Here is a 22,612-nt window from a genome sequence, read left to right on the forward strand (position 1 = left end):
GCTCGTGACATACCGTTTGAAAGGGTTTGATTTTTATGACTTACTCAATCGACTGTGCCACCGGTCGGGGCATTCAGTAAGCGCTGGAATGCATAGAAAACGAAGTAATGTTTGTCTCTTCAAGCCTTGTTAACGGAGCGTACTCGAAAAGTTAGAGCTTGCTTGTTGATCTATTTCTTAGTTTATACTGTATCAGGTATTATTACAGGCTTGAGATGCTCTTAGTTGATGTTTAATTAAAGATTAAATTAAAAAAAATATTATAAGCTCGCATTATGTCAAGGAATAAATAAAAATTCACGTGATTAGGTCACGGTTGATTGGTAGTTACATATCAACTTTCAATTCATGGAATTTTCATTGACTGCCAAAATAGCATAGAATAGCAAAATAATCATGACATTGATGAAATTCATTAAAGTCATGCAATTTGATGAACAGTTTTAACAACCGATAGCTAGTATGTATAAAACATACCTGATCGTTCGTATAATTCTCCACCGTACAAGATTCCAACCAAGGAGAGCAGGCGTTCTTAGCTGGAGCTGATGAAGGAAAAAAAACAGTAGTAATAAAATAAATTCCCATTAGGAATAAATATCACAAAAGCTTAATTTATGACAGCGCCATAAATTACACAACACAAATTGAAACTGCGGCTACGAGTGATTTGCATTCAGCTGCATCTGCGAGCCCCCTGATGCACTACACACATGATTAATGCCGCGCTCATCTAGCGCTAGCGGCACTGTGTTGTTTTATTGTTTCTGTTTATACAGGGCGGGCATGTGAGAGCGTGTTTTTTTTTTGCTCATAGTCTGATCAGTGTTTTCGATTTCAATCAGGCACGAGAAGGAATGCAAAAAACGCACCAGCTAAAGCGCCAGTACAGTGGGTGGTTCAAGGTTTTCCCGGATAAAAAAAAATAGCTAGGATTGGATCACTTGACATTCTTGTTGCGAGAATCGTGATTGTGTATGTGCACATCCCTTCGCGTCATCTTCAGGGATGGAAATTTCTTCTTTTTTTTCGATGGAAAAAAGTGCACCATTTCGCACAAAAAGGCCATTTCTACTAAAAAGACACACATCGTGGCATGGGGTTTTCCATCGGCTGGCTGCAAGAAGATCAACATAAATCAACGAATCAACGGTGATGACGCGATCCTAACTTCTTGCCATGCATTGCGATGAGTTCCTGGCGATAGGATGCTGTCGGTTGCTGCAGATGTTTGATGGGGCTTTCCCATCGATAGCGTTCAGGTACTGGCACTATGTGACTGTGCTGCAATTTTACCAGCACAAACAAACATACCATTACCACCAAGCGTGCATAATTGGGTGCGCCTGTCGATAGGCCAAAACTTTACCGCTAATAGCTCATTGCACATTTGCTACTGAAACAAAACTCAACACCACGGGCACACTCTACGTGCAATCAAAAACCAATACCGCCAAAGGGTTCATTTCCGTTCGGTTCACGCTCGAAAAGGTTTGCCGGCCTGGAGATGAGTAACCCGCACTTCCTTCGCTCGGGCGTGCTCTCGCGAGCGCTGCGCTCACAAAGGCAGCAGCAGAGCGCGATAGTAACCGAGTCGGCCAGTCGTACGCCCGCTAGTACGTTAGTCGGTGCCGGAAAACGAAACAGTGCGGACGCATCTTGAGCTGCTCAGGACGTCCTTCCGCGGTGTTCCATTGTACAAACGCTGGCGTATGTGTGTGTGTGTGTGCGTGCGTTTCTGTGTAGGGGGTGGGAGTGATCGTGTGCCCAGTGACACTCTCTGCTGGCGCTTATTAGTTTAGTTTACAGTTTTCGGTGAATATCCACTGATCCGGTGGGAATAGATGTGTGTTACAATTTTCAATGCCGTGTTGTTCGCCGTGTCTGCTGTTGATCGTGTCTGAGCTCTAGGGGTTGCTGGTGCCGGTGGACTTGAGTCATGCCCTAGCTGTTGGGTGTGTTCGATCGCGGGTGTGTTTTGCTGACACTTCATTTGTCAGGCGCGTATTTTATGGCGCTGAACTGGTGCCAACTGACCTCACGCTCGCGGGGAGGAAGAAGTTGCGAGGTTTATCTTGGAGGACAATTCAGGTTTAATTTACATTTTCATCTGCATAAAGCTAACGCGCGCGGTCTAATGGCATGCGGATCGCTTTCGTTCTCAGAATCCGTTGGCGTGCGAAGAAGCACATTTTCACATACCGTAATGATCGTGTTGCGCTTACACCGACGGTTTCAGTCAGGACTGTGTGATCGTTTTGGGATAGGGCTGGTCATATGGGCAGTGAGAAATGAAACAATCCTACGGGAACATTTCACTCCAAGTTAAAAATATGGTACAAATTCCACAAAGCCAATCTCCTGATCTGTTTTTTGCGATGTTTTTGCTTCATTGAATGAGATGAGATACTTCAGAGAATTGTTCAGTTTAATAGATTTTTAAAGGCGCCATACATTCACATTCAAACGACCGTACATGTTCTTCCCTTATATTTAAAAACACAATAATTCCATTCGTTCCCGGTGACTATTATTAGGCATATATTTCATGCTTCACAAATGTAAGACGTTTCACTGGTGTTCTAGTGTGCGATCTAATCTAATGTGCTTTTACTCAGAACCGTTATCATAATTTTAACTCATGAGTGTCGAAAAGCCAACCTGTGTTATGACGGCTAAGTGAAGAATGGACACGGAACGGATCACTCTTAAGTGACCTTTACCGCCGATGATAATGCTGTACGGGTCGTGCGATTGTGAAATTGTACATCGAAAATGGAACCAAAGCTCGTGTGTATAATTATGAACCAAATTCAAGGTTATTTTTGTCGTCAGAATGAATTGCTGACTGACGAGTGCAGCGCAGGATAGATTATCTCCGAGCGGCATGCTACAGCCAAGATTTTAAAATAATCAAATCTTCAAAAATGTATGCTTCAAGTACTAAGTTGAGCCACAAAACAATAAAACTTGTGTGTGCATGTGTGTGTGTGTGCTTAGTTTTGTGCGCCTATTTTGCGTGATGATACAACCTTGCCATCGGTTGTGATCATTCACCACCGCGAGTGTACTGGACGGTACGACGATGCAGTTGATGCGCTCAAGCCATTATCGTTCAGCAACTGTTTACACTTTGCTCATCCACCTTAGCCATTGGCTGCGTCGTCGGCATTATCGTGCAGTGTCATCATATTCGTTCATTAGCCGAGCAAGGTGTTGATGGTTTCCTGGCGTGACAGAAATCTGCCGTGGTGCTGTTTTTTTTACTATTACTTTAATGTTCTATCCTTTAACTCCGTTCCAAAGGGAGAAAATAAGCACCCAAACGCAAAGGTGAATAATGGCTAAGTCAAACAGTTGAGAAATTCTCGTCCGTTCTAACGGCAACGGCCAGAGGCTGTTTATATGCAGGATTTTTTCGACTAACGGTGCATAAAAGTTAAATTTTATTATCGTTGCAATCGAAAAGCTCTTTCAGAAAGCAGTCCTTTACACTACTCTGACACGTTCTTGCGTTTACCTAAATCTTGCACTAAACGAGCATCATACGACCAAACAGGGGGGGTTTCCAAGGGCAGAGTTTTCTTTTATTTTTCATGCTTCATCCAAAGCTGCATCTTGCGACTTAGCCGCCTTTGAGCTACCACGAAAAATTGGATAAAAAATTATTAAATTCTCTGTCAATTTGTTTGCGCGGCGCTGATTTAGCCGCTGTGTGTGTGTGCGTAGGAACAGAAGCGACGGGAATGTTATGGGCTAGGTTATTTTTTCTTGCGAGGAGACGGAACGTTCTTCGCTAGAAATGTATCATCAAACATAAGCCAAAAAACATAACAGAAAATGCCAACACTGAAAGCTTTTACTCACGGCTTGCCTGTCTAGGTGAAAGAAGCGGGAGAAAGAAATTTGATTTTTTCTACCTTCTTCCCTTCGCGTCACGCTAATGGTTCCTCTTGTTTTGGCAGTAATACACTGTCTGTAACGCAAACGATCACAACATATGTGTGCGTGCATAGAGCGCGTATGATGTGCTTCTAATGCGACTGTCTTGGTGGTTTTTTGAAAGGGCAAAACATGGTTTGACATACCTATTTTGCTAGAACATTTATATCTCAAAGGTGATAAATCTTGCTGCCTCTTAGCAAGACTTGTAATAAATTTATGACCTCCCTTGTTGTAACTCATACCCACGCAGAATGTAAATCACTTCAACAAATCGAAACCAATTTGTCGCTAAGAACATAATTTACAAAAAATGATTACTGCACCGGAATGGGGACAAATGGTTGTAATGTGGTTAGTTGAATGTTCATGCATGCAATAACTAGACATCTCAGGCACATAGCCTGCGTATTGGAGCAGAGAAGAGTCGCAGCATAGACTCTGCTGTCCTCGCCCATCGTCCGATAACCTACAGGGCGCGGACATGGTCGTAAAAATAGGGAATTTTTAAACCAACATGTGGTGCCTCGATAAGAACACACAAAACCTCTGATGTGGTAGTGAGCGCAAAAAATAATAATGGTTCACTGTGAAGAAGCAAATGAAAATGAAATACGCTGCAATCGGCTCGCAGCAAAAATCTCAATGAACGCGGGACCTCGGGACGATCCTTGATTGTACCGCCACACTATCAGCATCTTCAAGTATCACCACTGGCAGGGCGCGGATTTGGACTTTGTTGTGGTTAGAATTGTTATATTTATTTTAACGCCACCACATAAGCGATGATCATGGCCGCATCCTTTCCCAGCCGGCGACTCCGTATGCCGTCCGTGCTCCATTAAAATCAATACAACACCGGCGGGCCAAGCCATTGATGTGTGCTAACATGATGTATGTACTTTGCATTGGCCCCGGGACCCGTCTGATAGTGAGCGGTTTGCCCTATCCTTCCGGCCGGCAGGGTCAGCCGTAGGGTTATTGTTATTACTTTTTTGCTGTTCAAACTAGCAATAAATACATTACAAACGAAGATGAACACAAACATGAAATTTGGCGGCCTTTAACGTTGGTCGATTTAAACACATATATTTTCGTCAATGTCATCTCTACGGACAGAAAATAATGCCAATCCTCCTTTCAACTGTCTGGAACTTTCCACGAGCAGGTTGAGCTTGCAGCATGCTCTTCTGTAGATTGCTGTTAATTGAAATTGCCTATTAGAATAATGCATCATGTCCATGCTATCATCGCCATGTATTTCATAAAGAACGTCAATTAATTTGCGTATATATAAAAAAATCTGACCCAGAAGTGGTTCGCGTGGTAAAAGAGGAATGATGTCACCTTCCATCAATCCCGATGGATCGGCTTACAACAAAGTCTGTTCGAAATGCATTTCACGAATTAATTTACCAATCAATTTCGTTTTCAAATTGATGGAAGTGCGCTTGTCTCGGAAGTAGATGTACTATTGTGTCAACGTTGTGTACGAAGAAATGTCATATGAGTTAATTATTTTCCGTAAACATTATTTTTAATAATTATTTCATAAAGTACTTCAACACCATTTCTTTTTATACCTAACTGCTGTATTTTTAGATTACAAAAAATTGTCTTTGTATTAATTTTTAAATGATTATCAAATGTTACGGTATTCAACACAGGAAAGGCAGGAAAAAGATCTGCCTCAAAAAATATTCATCAGCTTTACTCCCTACCCTACGCAGACAATTCCCATCTTTTCTAAATGGGACATAGCATCCCTCCCCTCTTCGAACAAAAAGGATACGTTGAAAGCAAATAAAAGGAGCCACAGCGCCGGAAGAACCTCCAAAATAGCGCGTAAAGTGTGGCGCACATCCTTGCGATGCGTCTCGGTGCAGGATCCTAGGACAGGAAGTAATGACATTAAAAAGTTAATGGCCGTGCGGACATTAATTGACTTGAAGGCGCCGTAACAGTGGTTGCGCGTAGGAAGAAAGACAGCGCGCTTATGCGTTGATTTAAAAATCGGGAGCGGGAAACTTTAAAACCCTAACCAGGGAGTCAGGGGCGGGATGAGTTTGCCTAGCAAATAGAAAACATTACAAGACGCACGGTGATTCACTTCACTGTTTTGCTAACGCTTGATGCAAATTCTTCCGGCCCCCCGGGTCCTGGGTCCAAGAAGGCGGACGTCTGTTATTTTGCATCGATCAATCGGTCAAGTACTCGAGAGTTTGAGATCGGGCGCCAGGGTAAAGTGTTTTGTTTGCTCCACCAGGCACGTACACGGGGGCAATGCATCCCGCGGCCCACTTGCTTGCAATGGACTGGCACCACCAGCGCACCACACCACGGATGCTGCACACAGTCTGCTCTCTGTGTGCTCCGACCTCCGATGCCGCGCTTGGCGACATCGGCCGTGCCGCTGAGATCATAGCCACGTCGCCTGCGGTGGTCCCAGTCAGTCAATGGCCGGAAAAGTGCAACCACAGTGGACTGTTCGGAAGCGATCGCACTGGATACTGCAATAAGGGCGCTCCCGATCGTGGCCGAGGACCGCCCAGATGACCAGTGCCGACACATCAGCACGGTTTTGCCCGATCATAAATTACTCAATTAAGAAGCAATACAAACTTTAGAAATACGTTTCAATTTGCCACACTTGGCCCGCTTTGCATAAAAGACTGGGAGAACTAGGAAGCTAGGCCCTCGCAGTCCATCACAGCCCGTGCTTTAACAGGTTCGAAGGGGTTCCGTTTGTTACTTTGAAGAATGAATAGAGCACGTTTGTTGGCTTGCTTGACGGACGTAGCCAAAGCTACGTTGATAAATTAATACAGATTATCTAGAAGCGCATGCATTGCTGCCTCTCCCTCCGTTCAGGCATCCATTGCTTCCGGGGAGGCCACGCCGCTGACAGCAACAACGAGTTGACGAGTTGACGGATGTCCGCTCACCCGTAGGATGTTTGGCTGTTGGTTAATTCTTGCCGCTAGCCTCTATGCTTTCCCGTGGGGTTTTCTTTGGCAAAGGATGATGATTGGTCTGCGTTGGCGAGGCAGGATTAGGGCGAGTCTTAACGAATCCCTTTAATTTTCTTGGCTAACCCATGTCCCTACCCGCCGTACTTCACTTCTGATCCCGTTCGGCTCCTTGCTGGACGCATCATGTCATGTCATAACGCAACAACAGCACAGTAAGCTAGTGGGCAGCATCCGGCAACAAGCGCGTGAGAGAGGGAGCGTTAGTGCGCTTAAAAATTGTGTAAATAATGAAAACTATTAATATTAATTGACCGGCGACCTCCAGCAGCACTGGGCACAGCCGACATCGCACCGAAGGGACAAGGCAGCCGAAGGGCAAACTATTAGCGATCCGGTTGAGCTAAAAACCATTACCTCATCGTTGCTGCCGTGTTGTTCTTGGCATAGTGAAATCAGCCCAACCCTAACCGGCCCCGGCCGAACTGACCCATTGCTCATCGTATGCATACGTTTATTTTAGGAGCGTTTAAAATCTTGCAACTTTCCCAAACATGTACCGGAACGAGTGAGTGAGTGCACGGAGTGAAGAAAACTGGCGTGTGTGGTGTGAGTGTACCATTCTCGTCTTGGGTGGGTAGATAGGGAGGTAAAGGCCGAGCAGTAGTGATTGTTGCTGGTCAGCTTAAAGCCGAGTGGTGTTGGTTTGCTGTTGATCCTGCTGCGGCGGGAGATTAGCAACAACGCCGCCTCCTGGTGAAACGGTGTATTGGTGTGTGTGTGTGTGTGTGTTGGATGTGTGTTTTGTGCGTTACATCGACATAATATCGCAATCTGTACGTGAATCATCAAAACAGCCAGTAGAAAATAAAAGACAACTCTCGGGATAATCTGGGGACGAGAGGTGCGTTACGGTAGATGTAAAATGTTTTCTGCCAACTCGCGAGCTGCCTTATGGCTGGCAGTTCTTCTCGTAGTTAGCATAGAACGCGCTTGTGGACAAGGTAAGAATATTTATTGTACACCATGGAAAATGATCACAAACATAATTTAAATAATATCGAAACATTAAATTTAAAAAAAATATCCACTTTAAATGAAATAAAACGAACAAATAACTCTAATTAATTGGGACAGAAATACTGTATGCTTGGCTTTAAAATATAATCATCATGTTTTTTGTCTAGAGAAAGAAGCAAAAAATATGTCGAAAAATACTTTCAAACAATCCTGATTACTTTTACTTGTTCCTACTTTTATACAGAATAAAAAAATGTTATCTTGCGCAATTATCAAAAATAAAACAGTGTCTAACTTAAATTAGACATAACAAATTATACTACATCGCACAACTAGGCATAACTTACTTAAAATACCAAGAAAGTCAAGTCTGCCTGACTGATGCACTTGCTCGTGAAATACCGTACGAGAATTAATTTCCTTTGTTTTTCCTTTCATGGGTTAAAAAAAATCACAGATAGCAGTGAATTAAAAAAGGGCATGGCGAATTCATCATTAATGCGCAATAGCGATGTCAAAGAAGAGGTTTATATACAAAATAAGAATAGTTTTCAGGCGCACCTTACCGCACCTACAAGTACAATGGTTGCGCTTCGCCACACTTTGTATGAAATAGACATAACCAGCCCTTTACTTATGTTTACAGCGTTGTGAGACGGCAAACATGTTTGTTATGAAGAATGCGTACTTTTTTCCCCAAACTAATTATGCGTGTTTGCTTGAAAGACAAAAAATTAATTGTGTTATTGACGCTTAAAATGTCTAGCAAAAAACTTAATAAAATCAATTACAACAGGTAGTTGAAGAAACAACTTTGATCTGCACAATTCTATAAATCGTTAATGATCTTCACAGTGCTTTAAATTTGACTTGTCCATACAAAACATGTTTTCCTGTACAATATTTCCCATCAATTCTACGTCTGTTGTTTTGCTGACAAAGAAGAAAATTAAAAGGCGCCTAAACCGTTCTATCAAATGAACCGCTTAGTTAAACCAAAAACTATGTAGTGTTCGCTGTTACAACCCATGACGGAAATACATTCTGCGGAGTACACCCGGTAGCTTTGTCAGAGCTATTTTAGGGACTCCATCCACCTCCATTCGATTGTGTGTGCACACGTGCACACGCTTTCCGGAGCGCCAACAACCTGCCAACATCTGCCAGCTGGTTGTGTTCAATTTTTATTGCACTAATCTCAACACCTTCTCTGCAAACGCAGCGTGACATCACTGGGCGGCCAACGTGCATCGCCGAAACGGTGCACTGGTGCAGTTCCCTTCAATTGCATCCTATTTTTGGATGCAGTATGCCCGTGTAACTCTCGCCCCAGAGCGAAGTCTCGGCAAAAAGGCTCAACCTGCCGTGTGCACTCAGCGTACACGCAGAATGAATAATTCAATGCAATTCTATCGCCGGGCAGGTTGTCGGAACATGAGCCAACAATCAATCAATGTTCCTCAAACCACAGCACAGTTTTTGGTCGTGATTGTTTTGTTTAAATGATTTGTTCTGCCGTTCAAGATAATTGCAAATGTAAACAAAACTAGCATTAAGCCATTCATTATGACAGCGTTCGTTGCGTGCCTGACTGACTCTGCACAACAATGCAACAGGCGATAGTGGAAAAAAACAAACCGATCCCAGCTAGTGACACTCATTGGTGTGCCACACCTGGTGTTTGCTCTCGGTGGCATCAAAAGAAACCCTCTTTTCCGATAAAACACAGCCACTCCACGATTAAACAGACTCGCGTCACACTGAGACGGGCACAAAAAAGCCCCCAAACGCCGTATTCAATTAAAAATGTGCCACGTTTTTATTAAATCTCTTTCCTTTTCCTCACCCAGTGCCACACCAGGAAAGTTGCACGGGGGAAAAAATTGGCCATTTTTTGCAGTTTGGTATGGGCGAGCAGCTCACGGGAGTTCTATTCCCCTCGGTGACGCACACAACGCGCCTCACAAGCGAATCTCGCACGTGCACAATACCGCGGCGTGGTCCAGTTCCGCGCCACACACGGCAGCCCGCTCCACGCACACGTTGCACTCGACGCACGGCGCTAGCTGTCAAAATATCTCGACACTGTAGAGCACGGGCACAACACACAATTGTTTTTCTTGCCTGTACACACCGGATTAACTCCTGGCAATGCCTGGTGTCCCCCTGACACTGTATTGCATTTACGAGCGTTCCGAAACGACACTTTCGTTACATGGATTTTGGACTTCCCGATCGATTTGTTTTCCGCCCCGCGGATTTGCCCCGTTGGTTGTGAATTTGTGAGCGTCGTTGTTTCTTTTTCGTGTGTCATTTTACATGCTCTAAGAACTTGAAGAAGGAAAGGGATGTTCCATACGTGCGGTGTCGCGCGGTGTGTTCGGCCAATTTGATGACCTAACGATACCGATTCAACGCGCCATTTGTCGCATTTCATTAAAATCGTGTATGACCGGGAGCGGGAGAGAGAGCGATTTGTTGTTCTAGTGTTGTAACATATTTCTTCTTCTGTGTTCTTTTTTCCTTGTTCGTTTACTCGTTCAACCCAATCTCATCACTGACGGCGCCAGCATGAAGCGCATAACGTTCGATTAGGGGGTACAGAGTGAATGGAAAAAGAAGGAATGGAGACACACAGACACATTTATGGACACAGCGCGAACATTTGAATTCCACCGCGAATGCATGGACCAATGCTTCGGTCCTAGCATTTTGGAGCTAATTGACATTTTTCTATTTCAGTTTCGGCGGTCTTTGAAACCCGAAACGGGAGAGCAGCAGCAACAATCGGTGCGGTAGGATGCACTTTCCCCTTGTCACATCCCATACGAGGATGCGCCCCCTACAGTCGCTAGAGCTCGTGAGTGTGAGCGCAACCGTTAAGGGAGAACAACCTCCTCTCACACAAATGATTAACTTTCGCGCGCGCCATCCAACGACACAGTCATCAACGTCTTCATCACCGCTATTTGGATCCGATGGTATTTTTCGTTGTTTCCATCCATCGGGTGGTCGGGTGGAACGTGGAAAAATATTTATTTTCACACGGACTTGTTGGCATCGGTGGGTGGGAGAAGCATTCTTTCCTGCATACATGCGCGGCGCTACTACACACCCGCGGCATTCTGGAGATTTTCGACTCAACCCACTATTCGGTTCCGTTCTGTTGACCGAGGGGGGAGCGAGCGCCGGAGTAGTAGCATGGGTTGATGGGATTGCTTTTTGCTGTGCCGTGTGGTTCGGGGAGCAGGAGGATAAAATGTGCAGCGTGATCTAATTTCGAACTTCTCATCGCTCAAAGGAAACTTCAGCTGCAGTGGGATGGAAGTGAACCGCCGGGGCACATGCCGATGACAGGTGTGGACGTAGGAAAAGATTGGACTTGGAGATGGAAAATATCAGCATCATTTCTGCGGTTGGAAAGTTGGTCAAAACCGCTAATGGATTCCGTATTGACACCCACAAAAGTTACCGACCCATCAGCGGCTTACGCCGGACATTGGTGATGCAGTTGGGTTAATAATTCTTCATTAGTACAGATCTGATGGCACTATCTTTCGGTGTGATGCAAGACGAAATGGCAAGAATTGAGAGTTGATTTCCTAAATAAATGATGGATTGGTTTTAATTTCCATTTTAATAAGTTCCAGAATCACACTTTCATAGAAGTTTTTCGCAAGAAATTATTTGCCTTTGAGCTGTTGAACATCTAATTCAACCCTCTTTCAAATGGAATAGTTGTCTCTCTTGAGCAAGAGTTAATGTGACAAAAGCTACATTTATTTTTAACACAATGTTTGCGTCATTTTTTCGTCACACAAATCCCCTAATGAGCATTTATCTTCCATTTCGCTGTGCCTACGAAAAGAAAAGAGGAAAAAGGTAGCTTTGTTTTGATTTCTCAACTCACTTTCCCTCTTGGTTTTGTTTAAATCTTCTGTCTTCGGGTATGTTTCATTTGCCTTTCTCTAGAACAGATGGAAGGGTTGCGCTGAATAATGATTATAAACAAATCTTAACGAATTGAGTCTAAATAATGTATCAAATTACTGAGAATTTGCTTCCGTCCCTCTTGCGACTGCCAGAAAACGGATGTTTTTCCAGAATAAATGAGTTAATTTGTAGTTAAATGATTGGTGTATTTCCAGCAACAACCCATTAGCTTCTAAAATGATGTGGATAGCCCATCAAAAAATAAACGGAACATATTGAATTGACCTTCTTCAATGTGAAGTGGGCAGGTTTTAGAATTCATGCAAATAATTAAGCAACATTTTTAACAATCTTGTGTTCCAAGCTCATCCATCCATGATTTACTAGAAATGATTCCCGAAATGTTTAAAGCAATATCTACGAACAACTTGGTGTGAATCAATTTTCCAACAAAAAGACTCTTCTCACGTTTAGCGGTCCTGCTCAGGATGACAAAATGTGTGAGTGAAAGAGAATTAACACACCAGACAGAACCATCGGGGGACAGAAGAGGAAAAAAACGAGATAAACTACTCAACAGGGAGTGGATGATGGTGATGATGAAGGTGATACAAATGACGCTCACCACCCTTCGGCAGCTGGGGGAAATAATGGACAACCTGTCTTACTGACACTGTTACCCTGCCCGGTGTACTGCAGAGCGCAGCATGCTTTCGGCTTTAGTTCTCAATTCTTTTTCTGTTGCGCGGAGGGTGCCACCGAAGGCGACGATCGGTGGACTAAACTCGGTCACGTATTTAATAGAAAATGCAGTTCTATGTCCCATTATGCTTCAGACTCAGTTGAACGGGCAAAAGAAATCTGTAGATTGGGTATGTTGAGTCTGAGCCTGAGTGTCCCGCCATCCACCGGGAGAAGTATCGTGAAGAAGTTCCGTGCATCCAACAACAATGATCTAATATTTATTCTACGGCTCCACTAAACGGAATGCATCTGCAGCGACGAGACAAGTGTGCTGGATACATTCGTTTGTTATCCATGCTGCTAAGAAAGATTAAAAAAAACAACAATATACAACTTTATCTAATTACTTTCCCTCTCTATACAAGTGGGAGTTTATCCCTAGTGGGAGTCTAGTTTGATCCAATTGGACTAAACGATGATTGGAACGTTTCGTTTATTTTGGCAACACATAACCTGAGTTTGATCCGAATCATGTTTTGTTGCAAGTATTACAAACAAAAAACCCTCGCTTTGATTACGATTGCTTTAAATCCCATTTTGTCTCTCTGTTTTTCCTACCAACTCATTAAAATAAACCCCACCGACAAGGACTCACCGGTGTCTAGACCGGGAATGCGGTCACCATTACGACACGGAATAGTAAACATGCCGTCGTGTCGGTTTCCCCTTTATCCCTTTATCCTGGCAACATCATCGTAGGCGAATCATTCCTACCAAAAAAATCTAATATTTTTCCGAGCCCGAGTAAGGCCTACCGAGCAGACGCTCATAATCCTTCCCACTCGTCCCGTTGATTTGTGGCAGCTTTAGCTTTGCCTATTGAAGACACACTCCACCCGCGGCCACCGGATGTACATAATCGTGGCTCGATTAATGGATGGTCGATTTACTAATGTGGAATACGGCCGAATCGACAGCCGAGGACCGTCAAACGAATCTCCTTTATGATTTGCATTTAGCCCGTCTATAAACAAATGTATTTGATATTCTCTAAAATTGTTTACAGTCACGTTATCGAGCGTTGCCATCGTTTCCATCCTCGCGACCGTTTTTGTGTGATAGCGGCCCTGATCCATGTCGTGTTTGCTCGTACCGTACTGACATCGATACTACCGCTGCTCATTACTATCCTTGATGCTCGATGGACGCACGCAAACCATGGAAAGGAGACCTCACGTTAGGACATTACATATTGCCCGTTTTTTCTCTCTCTTTCTCCTTTCATTTTTATTTTTTATGCTACTATTTTTATGCTACTGGGAACGGCATGAAAATGAGACCCTCACTTATGTTAACCTTTAACCTCAAAAATGATCCACCGTTGGAGTAATGTGGAGCGGTAATGTGATTTATAAATGTAGACATTTAAGCTGCCGCCGTGAAAGCACTTAACGAATAAAAGAGCTCTTTTTTGTTGCTTCCCCTCATCCAGAAACTACTAGCTAAGGTTTTTTTTGTCCCTTCTATGAAATGTTTGTGCGCGTCGCTCGTTAGAGCTGCAATCGAATGGTGGGATGAATTTAGACGACAAATATTCATAAATCTGTGCCTAAGGAGAAACGAGCGTTTCTACTATTTCACTTGCAGACCAATTGATTGAGCGGGTATTTCGATCGCGTTGTAAAATGATTAGAATTAAATAGGAATAAATTGCTTGATGTTTTCGAATTCGACAGAACATACTTTTGATTGAGTTATGTTTCAACTGGCCGAACATAGTTGTATTTAATAAATAAGATTGTAAATGTTGTCTAGTATTGTTAATAGTCTTGTTAATACTGATATAAACTAACTGTCAGTTAACAATAACATTGAAACATTTTATCTTAATTTAAAAAAAATCGTATTTCCCAGGACTTCTGTTTAATTCAAACACTTTAAATGTAAAAAAAAACCGTTCGTCCAACAACTTAACTGTCCAACCTTGTGCTATCTTCTTCAACGGCGAATCATTCTCTGCCTACGGGTAGTAGAAGGTGGATGCACTCCATCGGACAGATATGCAAATGTCAGCAAAGTTTGATGTTCTGCCCCTCTCTCTCTATGTCTGTCTCTTTCTCTCTCTTCTTATTCAACCAACAATTCACTCACAACACACTTACACAGTTGCTCGCCAAGAAACTAGATGAAAGCATGGTCGAGCAAATGCGATAATTATTCCATGCTATAACGTGCACTTTCGTCACCATCAGAAGGAATCTGCTTTTTCAACGGTTTTTTTGTATATACTTTGCACCTTCCCTTCATCCCTCGAAGCCACACACGATTTTTGCCGGGGGTACACATTTAGCACGAGGACGTGAGCCACCCATGCGCTTCAAAGTGCGTCCAGGAATGTTTGCCTTTAGCGATAGCATAAATCGATGCTGTCGCACCGTCACGGTGAAAGATGATGAGTCGGAAAAAATCAAAGTGACGCATTTAAGTCTCCACACCGAGGTTAAGTAAAGGCTACGCAAAGCTACTCTCGAGACGGTACCCGAGAGCGCGAGTTTGTTTGCACTTGAGGCGATGAATAACAATCAGCCCGATTCTAATCGAACCCTATCGAAAGCATCAAACGGTTCCGCGTGGCTAGGGTAAGCGATATTTAAAGTCAATCAATCAAGACAAGAAATGAGCACCGTAAGAAAAGTGTGCTTGATCGTTGAGCACTGTTTGAAATGATGATATTAATATTCTGCCTAACGTGCGTCATGATACTGATGGAAGAAAGCTGAAATGAATGCATGTATGTTTGTGTGCAGTCACAGAAACATAAAAATGTACAGTTCTTATCAGAAATCTTGCATTTTTAATTAAAGAATGTGTATTTACCTTCAAACCACCATATTTTTTTAAATAAAACAACGCGTTTTGCATACCAATCGAATAGAAAAATAGGATTTTAATAATGAACAATATCCTCACGTTTCAGTTAACTTAATGAGAAACAGCAATCGATGAGTCGTGTTGTTGACACATTGCATTTGTTCCAATACGGTACCGAAGCAAATTAGCTCCATGTGTGATTCGACAACAATGGATCCAACTTTCTTTTTCAATATCCTGTTTAATTTCCTCACTGCTAATGGATATGGTTTCTGCTTATGCTCTATTTGGTTCACATTAGTGGTAAACATTTCTCTTACATCAGTGGTCAACTACTTTTATCCATTCTATTTTCCATTTCTCTAACATAATGATGCAGTACTCTCACATTATTATTATGCATTGCACAGTACTATAACACATATCACGAGCGTAACATAAATCTCCGTGTTGGAACCCTCTCTAATTGATCAAAAGTTTAGAGCGTAACGCCAATTTGTTCGTCAACACAAACAATATCACATTACTCCCGAGCGTGTTTGCAAACTGCCATTACATTTTAGCATGGCTCTACCAACCGGCTGGCAAGCAGGATCCCGTGTTACACAGGGGATGAACATTAGCAGCCAGCAACGAAGGCGTACAATACCACACAAAAAACCCTAAACTAACATCCCGCGTGTTGGTAAATCTATTCTGTTTTTTTTTTGTGTCGTTGTTTATGGTTTGATTGAATTACATCGTCTGTAGTGTTGCTCTTTCGTCTGTATTTATCTAATTCTTACGGCACGGCACGACGAATTGCCGGTTCGAAGTGGAACTGGAGAGCACCTTCCAAACATTCTGAGTGCACCCGAGCTCCCGTAAAAGCTCTCAACACATACGGATATACGGCTGTCGATGCAAGTTGACTTTCGTTCCTCGTGAAATGGGATACGAACCTGAAATTCGGCTGCTGGATGATGCCAACACCGCCTGGACGGCTCGGGTGTGGAGGTTTTGCAATCTACATGACGGATGTGAAGAAGGCTAAACTTTTCATGGAAAATCCCCGGTAGACGTCGACACTCGGCACAACCGAAGATCATGTTACGGGGCAAAACAATGTGGACGTAAAACAGCACAACAGGTGGATGCGAGTCGATTGCATCATACCCTCCTGACCCGACTGTTCCGCACACAGTACGCCAATTATTACGTTTCGCTATCGATGAAAAATAATAAAAGACTTGCTTGCTATCAAACATTAACTGCATTTTGATACGATATTGCTCCCATGCTCGCCACGGGAAGAATCGCCTCGATGTTTGCATTCTATGCTGGGAATCAAAGGTTCTTTGACCGAACGATTTGTGCTTCATCCAGGAGCATGCTCTTTGGTGATGTACATTGCATTTCTTCCAACATGCCTAGCTTTAAACTTACCCCCGTATGTCGATCCGACCGTGTCGAATGCTACCGGGATGATGCTGACGATGTTTTTACGATGCAGCTAAACCCGAAACCTGCTCCGTGCAGCGGGCAAAACAACTTTTCACCTGGTGTCCGATTCCGCCCGACCAGCAACGGGTACCGTGGTTCGAAATTTGAAGACACGGTTGCTGCGCTCCTTTTCGATGTATCGTTGCAAGGGTTTCCTCCATCATGCTAGAAAGTATACTACAATGCTCCATATCGTGCTATTCCTGGTACGAGCGGGTTTTGGTCGATCGGTACCTTAGCTGCTCCAGCACCGCTGCTTTGTGAGCGATGAAGGAAACGGGATTTTAGAATATTCTGGATGACTTCTACATTCGAAAATCGGAGTAAAAATCCCTTCTGGCAAAAAAAAAGTTTACGGATCGAGTTGAAATGAAGTTTGAGCTGAAGCGATTCCACGGTGCTGCTGTAGATGGAATTTTTGTCCAAATTTTTTCCCACTCTGCGATCCGACTCCCACGGCCAATGCTGCACAATATAGTAAATCGAGCATTCGCAGGAACTATAGGTACATGATGTACGCAGGTACTCCATTTAGCTTCAACGAAGAGCACAAAAAAAGCTGCACATCGAACCGAAGAGTGAAAAATAATGCGTGGATCAGATATCAATGGTAACACAACCGGCTAAGGCAGATGAGCAGCAACAGACCAACTTCCACTTCGGCAGCGCCACTGGAAGCGACAAACAATCCTGCTCGAATCGGGATCGAATTGCTCCCAAAGTGGAACCGTGCACTTGACGCGAAAAGTGTGTGTATTCACCACTCCATAGCATGGATGGGAGTTGGAGAGGAGAAGAAGCAGAGTATTCCATCGCCCATCGTTTGGTCATTCGCTTGTTTATGTTGTTTTTGTTTTTACCAGAAACACTTTATCTGCCCAACTCCTACTACCCATGGTGACACCAGTGCCCGTGTGGCCGCTTGTCAAGTAACTGTCATTTAATCGGATGCTGTCGAGCATCGTCACGAGTATATTTGGGTTAATCTAGTTTCATACGAGTTTAATAGAGCCAATCTGTTTTAAAGTTGATGTATTAAATCATATTTGATGAACTGGTTCTTTGGTGATGCAGTGATAGTGAAGCGCAATTGTTGGAAATGATAGAAGCTGGTACCTTCAATTCACTAATCTTGGATAGCAGTGTTATTAATTTCACAAAATACATCTACTGCTGTAAAAAAATCTATCTGTTTCCATAACTCAAGCAATTAGCGAATCATGATGTACGCTCATAATTTCGCTCAGCAATTCATACTGTATATTTATTAATGTTTCTCTAGAAGGCTATTGGTATAGCGTTTGCTAAGGAAAATGTATATGCCTAAGGGACATTATTGGAGTAAATCAAGTTGACTATTTTCTCAGTCATTAATATAAGCAAATGATAGAGCATCAGCTCAAATACTATATTGAAATCAGTTATACATCATAGCTCATCAATGTATTCGCTATCGTCTTCAATCTATAATGTTAAGGTCATCCCTATGCATATCGCCATCTGAGGAGAGTTTCACTAGAATTAATGCCATCAATTCGAACACCCTCAATGATCTAAAAATTTTAAATTCCTCACAAGCTGCTTCAATTTTGCATATGTCTTGTGAACCCTGTGCACCATTTACTTTATTCTTTGTACAGCCACCTCAATGGTGTTCAGTGCCAATTTAGTGCACTCATCTGCGATTGTGGCAATCGCATTGATAAGTATGGAAGCTTCAATTAGCAACAGTTAACATGTTGTAGCATTGCGTGAACTTGCCCTTCATGAAATATTGGGTCAGGGGTGGAACCCTTCATTGAAATGCATCAGCATCGGCGCATGATGATGTAACTTACTTCGGTTGACATCCTTTGCTAGATGTACAAAGTAACCTTAATGATGTGCAATGTTTTCACTAAATATGTTCCTTCTAAACAGCATGTTACAAAACGTTGGCGACTGTTAAAGAAGCATACAATACATACATGATCAGCTACAATTGAGTCACAGCTCAATAGATATAGCATATTATTCGAAAACATGTGCAAAACGAATCCTTTTTACTTCCCACCATGTAAACCACTCACCAAAAGTGGACTAACCAAGTGCTAACGCTTTGCAGTCGACCATCTTCTATTCCTATTACTATTCTACACTCATAATCCACGGAAAATCCTCCCTTTCTACTCGCTCACGCCAAACGGAAACGAAACTAAATTGAGCAAAAACAAAAACACGATAAGAATCAGCTCGAAAAATCAACCCTCTTTAGTGTGCTATGTGTCCGGGGTTACGCCGGGAGCTGAATGTATAATCGGTTATGCTTGCGCTGGTGTTGATTGTAGCTTTCCGGCGCTGGCCGTAAACGTTCCGTTTGGGGAGCGAACTACGAGCGAACGGTAAAACCATATCATATCCATAAGCTATCTAAAGACTGGCACGACACACGTGGCACGTAGCAAACGGGCTAGAGAGCAACCAAGCAATCGTTGTTGTTCTTATTTTCCACTTGGCGGAAACATTGTCTACCATTTCATTGGATTTGTTTTAACTGAACTGTTCTTTGTGTTTTTGTTCCGTACCTTATTATTTCAGAATGCACTCTCAACGAGTTCACTTGCGATGATGGTCGATGCATCGATCAGGACAGACAGTGTGACGGTGTGGCGGACTGTTCACGAGGCGAAGACGAACAGGACTGTGGTAAGTGTCCGAGGTCCGTTTGTTTCGGCTACAAAACAATTTACTAATTTCAATCGTGTTTTCCTCCTGCTCGACCACAAAACTAGGAATTGTTGAATGTGATGAATCGCGCGAGTTCCTGTGCCAAGCGGATAATACCTGCATCCAGAAGGAAGCCTTTTGTGACGGCAATCGGGACTGTTCGGATGGCGAGGATGAAAAATGCGAAGGTAGGCGCTAATGTAACGATTTCGTTTTCCACACACTGCACTCTTTCAGGGTTGTATCCTTCCCTGGGACATACGACACCTAAGAATCGCCTCCTCTCTAGAGCATAATTGTTGCTGCTGAGGGGCTGAAGACGCTGTGCTTAAGACATCCGTTAATCGACAACAACCATGACCAAAAACACATACTCACACAACATAACGTCTGCTAACCTTTCCCTCCCTATTTTTCGCATGCTGCTCTGCTAACCGACACACACAAAACCGGGTCGGGATTGCTACCAAGGAAAGGGCGAAAAAGCCACCTTCTGTCCGTTAGGCAAGTTCACCTGCGGGGACCGGTCGTGCGTATCGATACTCGGTCGTTGCGACGGCAAGGTCGACTGTCCTCGGGATCACGCTGACGAGGATGAGTGTCGTAGGTGTCTGTTTTGCTTTGACGCTTAACTTTTCGTTTCCTGTTCGCATTTTTTGTTGAGCTTCCTCGAGGAGTTTCCTCGCATAAAAATAAGGTTCTAAATTTCTCGCGTGTCTGTTTATAAACGTTCTCCACATGCCTACCTGAATTATGGCGTCCGCCCGGTTACATCTCGGTCACAGCCTGCCCGAGAAACACCTGGCAGTGTGATTATGGGCAGTGTATTCCGCTGGAGCAAAAGTGTGACGGCAACATCGACTGTCCGGACGACATTTCCGACGAACGCAACTGTCCCAGTAAGCATCGGGTAGAACGAGCGCCGGGGAGAGTGTTGCTGGTAGTAGAAGTACGGTAGAAGTACGGTTTGCGGTTGTAGCTGGTTGTGGGTGGGGAAGGATGGGCACGGATTGCCTGTGGGATGTACTATCATTAGCATTGCATTAACCACGCTTGCACGTACGTTACTCGCTAGCATGCCCTTCGGACGAGAAAAATGCTGCACGTTCTCTCTCCCTCTCCGTCTGCTTTTCTTGCTACTCCACCACGTAGTGTGTCATTTGATTTGTATCCCTTTTTGTATGCATGCTATTTGCTGTTAAAGTAGTGACCGGTGCTGGTAAGCAGAACAACAGGTAAAGTGATCCGACTCGTAGGCAGTATAACCACACACACACACATATACACTCAGAGCGCCCAAACAACTCGTCCCTTTGCAGCGTCTCCCAGCATTTGCCGCTATCAAACAGAGGACTTCACGTGGTGTCAGTTATAATGGCGATACTCACGGTACCATGTCCAGACACTGGTTGTCCCTATCTAACCTCTCCTACCGCGCCCCGCGTCTTATTCGCTTTCACTTTGCTTCGATCAATACTTAATGCTAGCAGTAGCCCCGGGGAGCGGGATGAAGGGGACTGGCGCGTTGCATGATTGAATTGCACGATTTTAAGTCCTTCGGGTTAGGGATTCAAAATGTTTTGATTTGTTTTCCACGCGATACACGCTTTAGAGAGCTTGCGCTGTGTTTTCCCCTGGCGAGCTTGATGTTGTGTCCCTCCCGATCAATGATTTGTATTCCTTCCTCTTTCCTTCCTGATTTAAATTTGCACTCCCCAAAAAAACATGCAACCATTCGCAGCTGGGAAGGAAAAATATTAATTGACTTTCGTGTTTCGAAAGCTAATAGGTTTTTCGCAGGTGCGTGACATTGCGACTCTATCGACGAAAGCGTGCGATTGATGATCCGCGCTGCCAGAGAGTTGATTGAAATGCGACGTTTTGATACGCGTTTGTTTAATGAGTTTCCTGATTTTACCATGGGCGGCTGTCTTCTTCTTCACCGTCACGTCTGTTTTGTGCAACTGTTTTTTTTATTATTATTCGTACAAACATTCTTTAAATAGAAACCAAACCCCCACCTTTGCCAGTGCATTTCGTGCACTTTTACTTCAAGTATGAGTTGTACTATTTCCCCCCCAAAAGAATTTGCGCATTTTGCGCACCTTTTATTTCTTCGAAAAACTCCACACACAAAAGACATGGACCGGACTACGACCTTTGGCCCCTTTTTTTCGAACGCACTTCCACTCACTAATGTACCCGAAACGAAACACCCTTGTTTTAGCCCAACGGGACAAGTGCTCGATCTACGAGTTTCAGTGTCGATGGGATAAAAGATGCATACCGATAGAGAAGCGGTGCGATAAGGTGTACGACTGCTTGGACAGAACCGATGAGCAGGTCTGTGGTAAGTGCATCCAGATCGCTCCCTCACCTCCGGCTCACACACTCCCATCCCTACTGCTGCCATCCCTGTTTGTGTCCCTGGCGCAAGAAGCGTTCGTTCTCCTGTCTTGTGTCGTTTCCCCTGTGTGTATGCGTGTGTGTGTTTTGTGTTTTATGTGTGAAATACATTGATGAAAAACGTTCGAGTTACTTATTAGCTTTCTTTGTTTGAGTATGATTTGAGATCGATTTACTTATATCATGGTGCAGGGTTAGATTTTATAAGCAAGTATGCTAATATTAATTAATATTAATATTAATCGTAAGAGTTCGTTTTATTGGAAAAGTTTTTCTAAACATTGTGCTAAAATGCCTTAGCTTTACATGCTTTGACTTGCTTCAACGACAAAAGGAGAAAGACAGCAACAATTTATCAAAGCTTTCTTCGGGAATTTGGTTATAAATGATTTGGAGTGTTACTTTTACCCACCAGGAAATCATTGAGCACTACTAGCAAAGGTTGAGGACTTTTTTTAATTGAGTTTTTTTTCTAAGATGCAGTAAATTTACCCTACCTTCTTTTTCTAACAATAGATTTTTATAAGTTATGAAAGTTTGAAACAACTATGAGACAAAAACCAAAATTATCAAAGATTATTTTGTATAAAACAATCCTA

General features: G+C 43.3%; 1 protein-coding gene across 24 annotated transcripts in view; it reads left to right on the plus strand.

Annotated features, from left to right (window-relative positions):
* LOC120893998 (basement membrane-specific heparan sulfate proteoglycan core protein) overlaps positions 1–22,612 on the plus strand; it is a 96,471-nt gene that overhangs the window by 44,284 nt on the left and 29,575 nt on the right. For 16 of the 24 annotated variants that reach the window (XM_040296287.1, XM_040296300.1, XM_040296295.1 and 13 more), the window contains 3 exons: positions 19,479–19,586; positions 19,673–19,795; positions 21,835–21,957. In XM_040296287.1, coding sequence (XP_040152221.1) covers positions 19,479–19,586; positions 19,673–19,795; positions 21,835–21,957 — 354 coding nt within the window. Of the gene's footprint in view, positions 1–1,599; positions 1,847–7,434; positions 7,916–19,478; positions 19,587–19,672; positions 19,796–21,834; positions 21,958–22,612 lie in introns of those variants that run through there. The other 8 variants (XM_040296308.1, XM_040296307.1, XM_040296309.1 and 5 more) reach the window with 8 other exon arrangements.

This window comes from Anopheles arabiensis, chromosome 2, assembly GCF_016920715.1.
Source record: "Anopheles arabiensis isolate DONGOLA chromosome 2, AaraD3, whole genome shotgun sequence".
NCBI lineage: Eukaryota > Metazoa > Arthropoda > Insecta > Diptera > Culicidae > Anopheles > Anopheles arabiensis.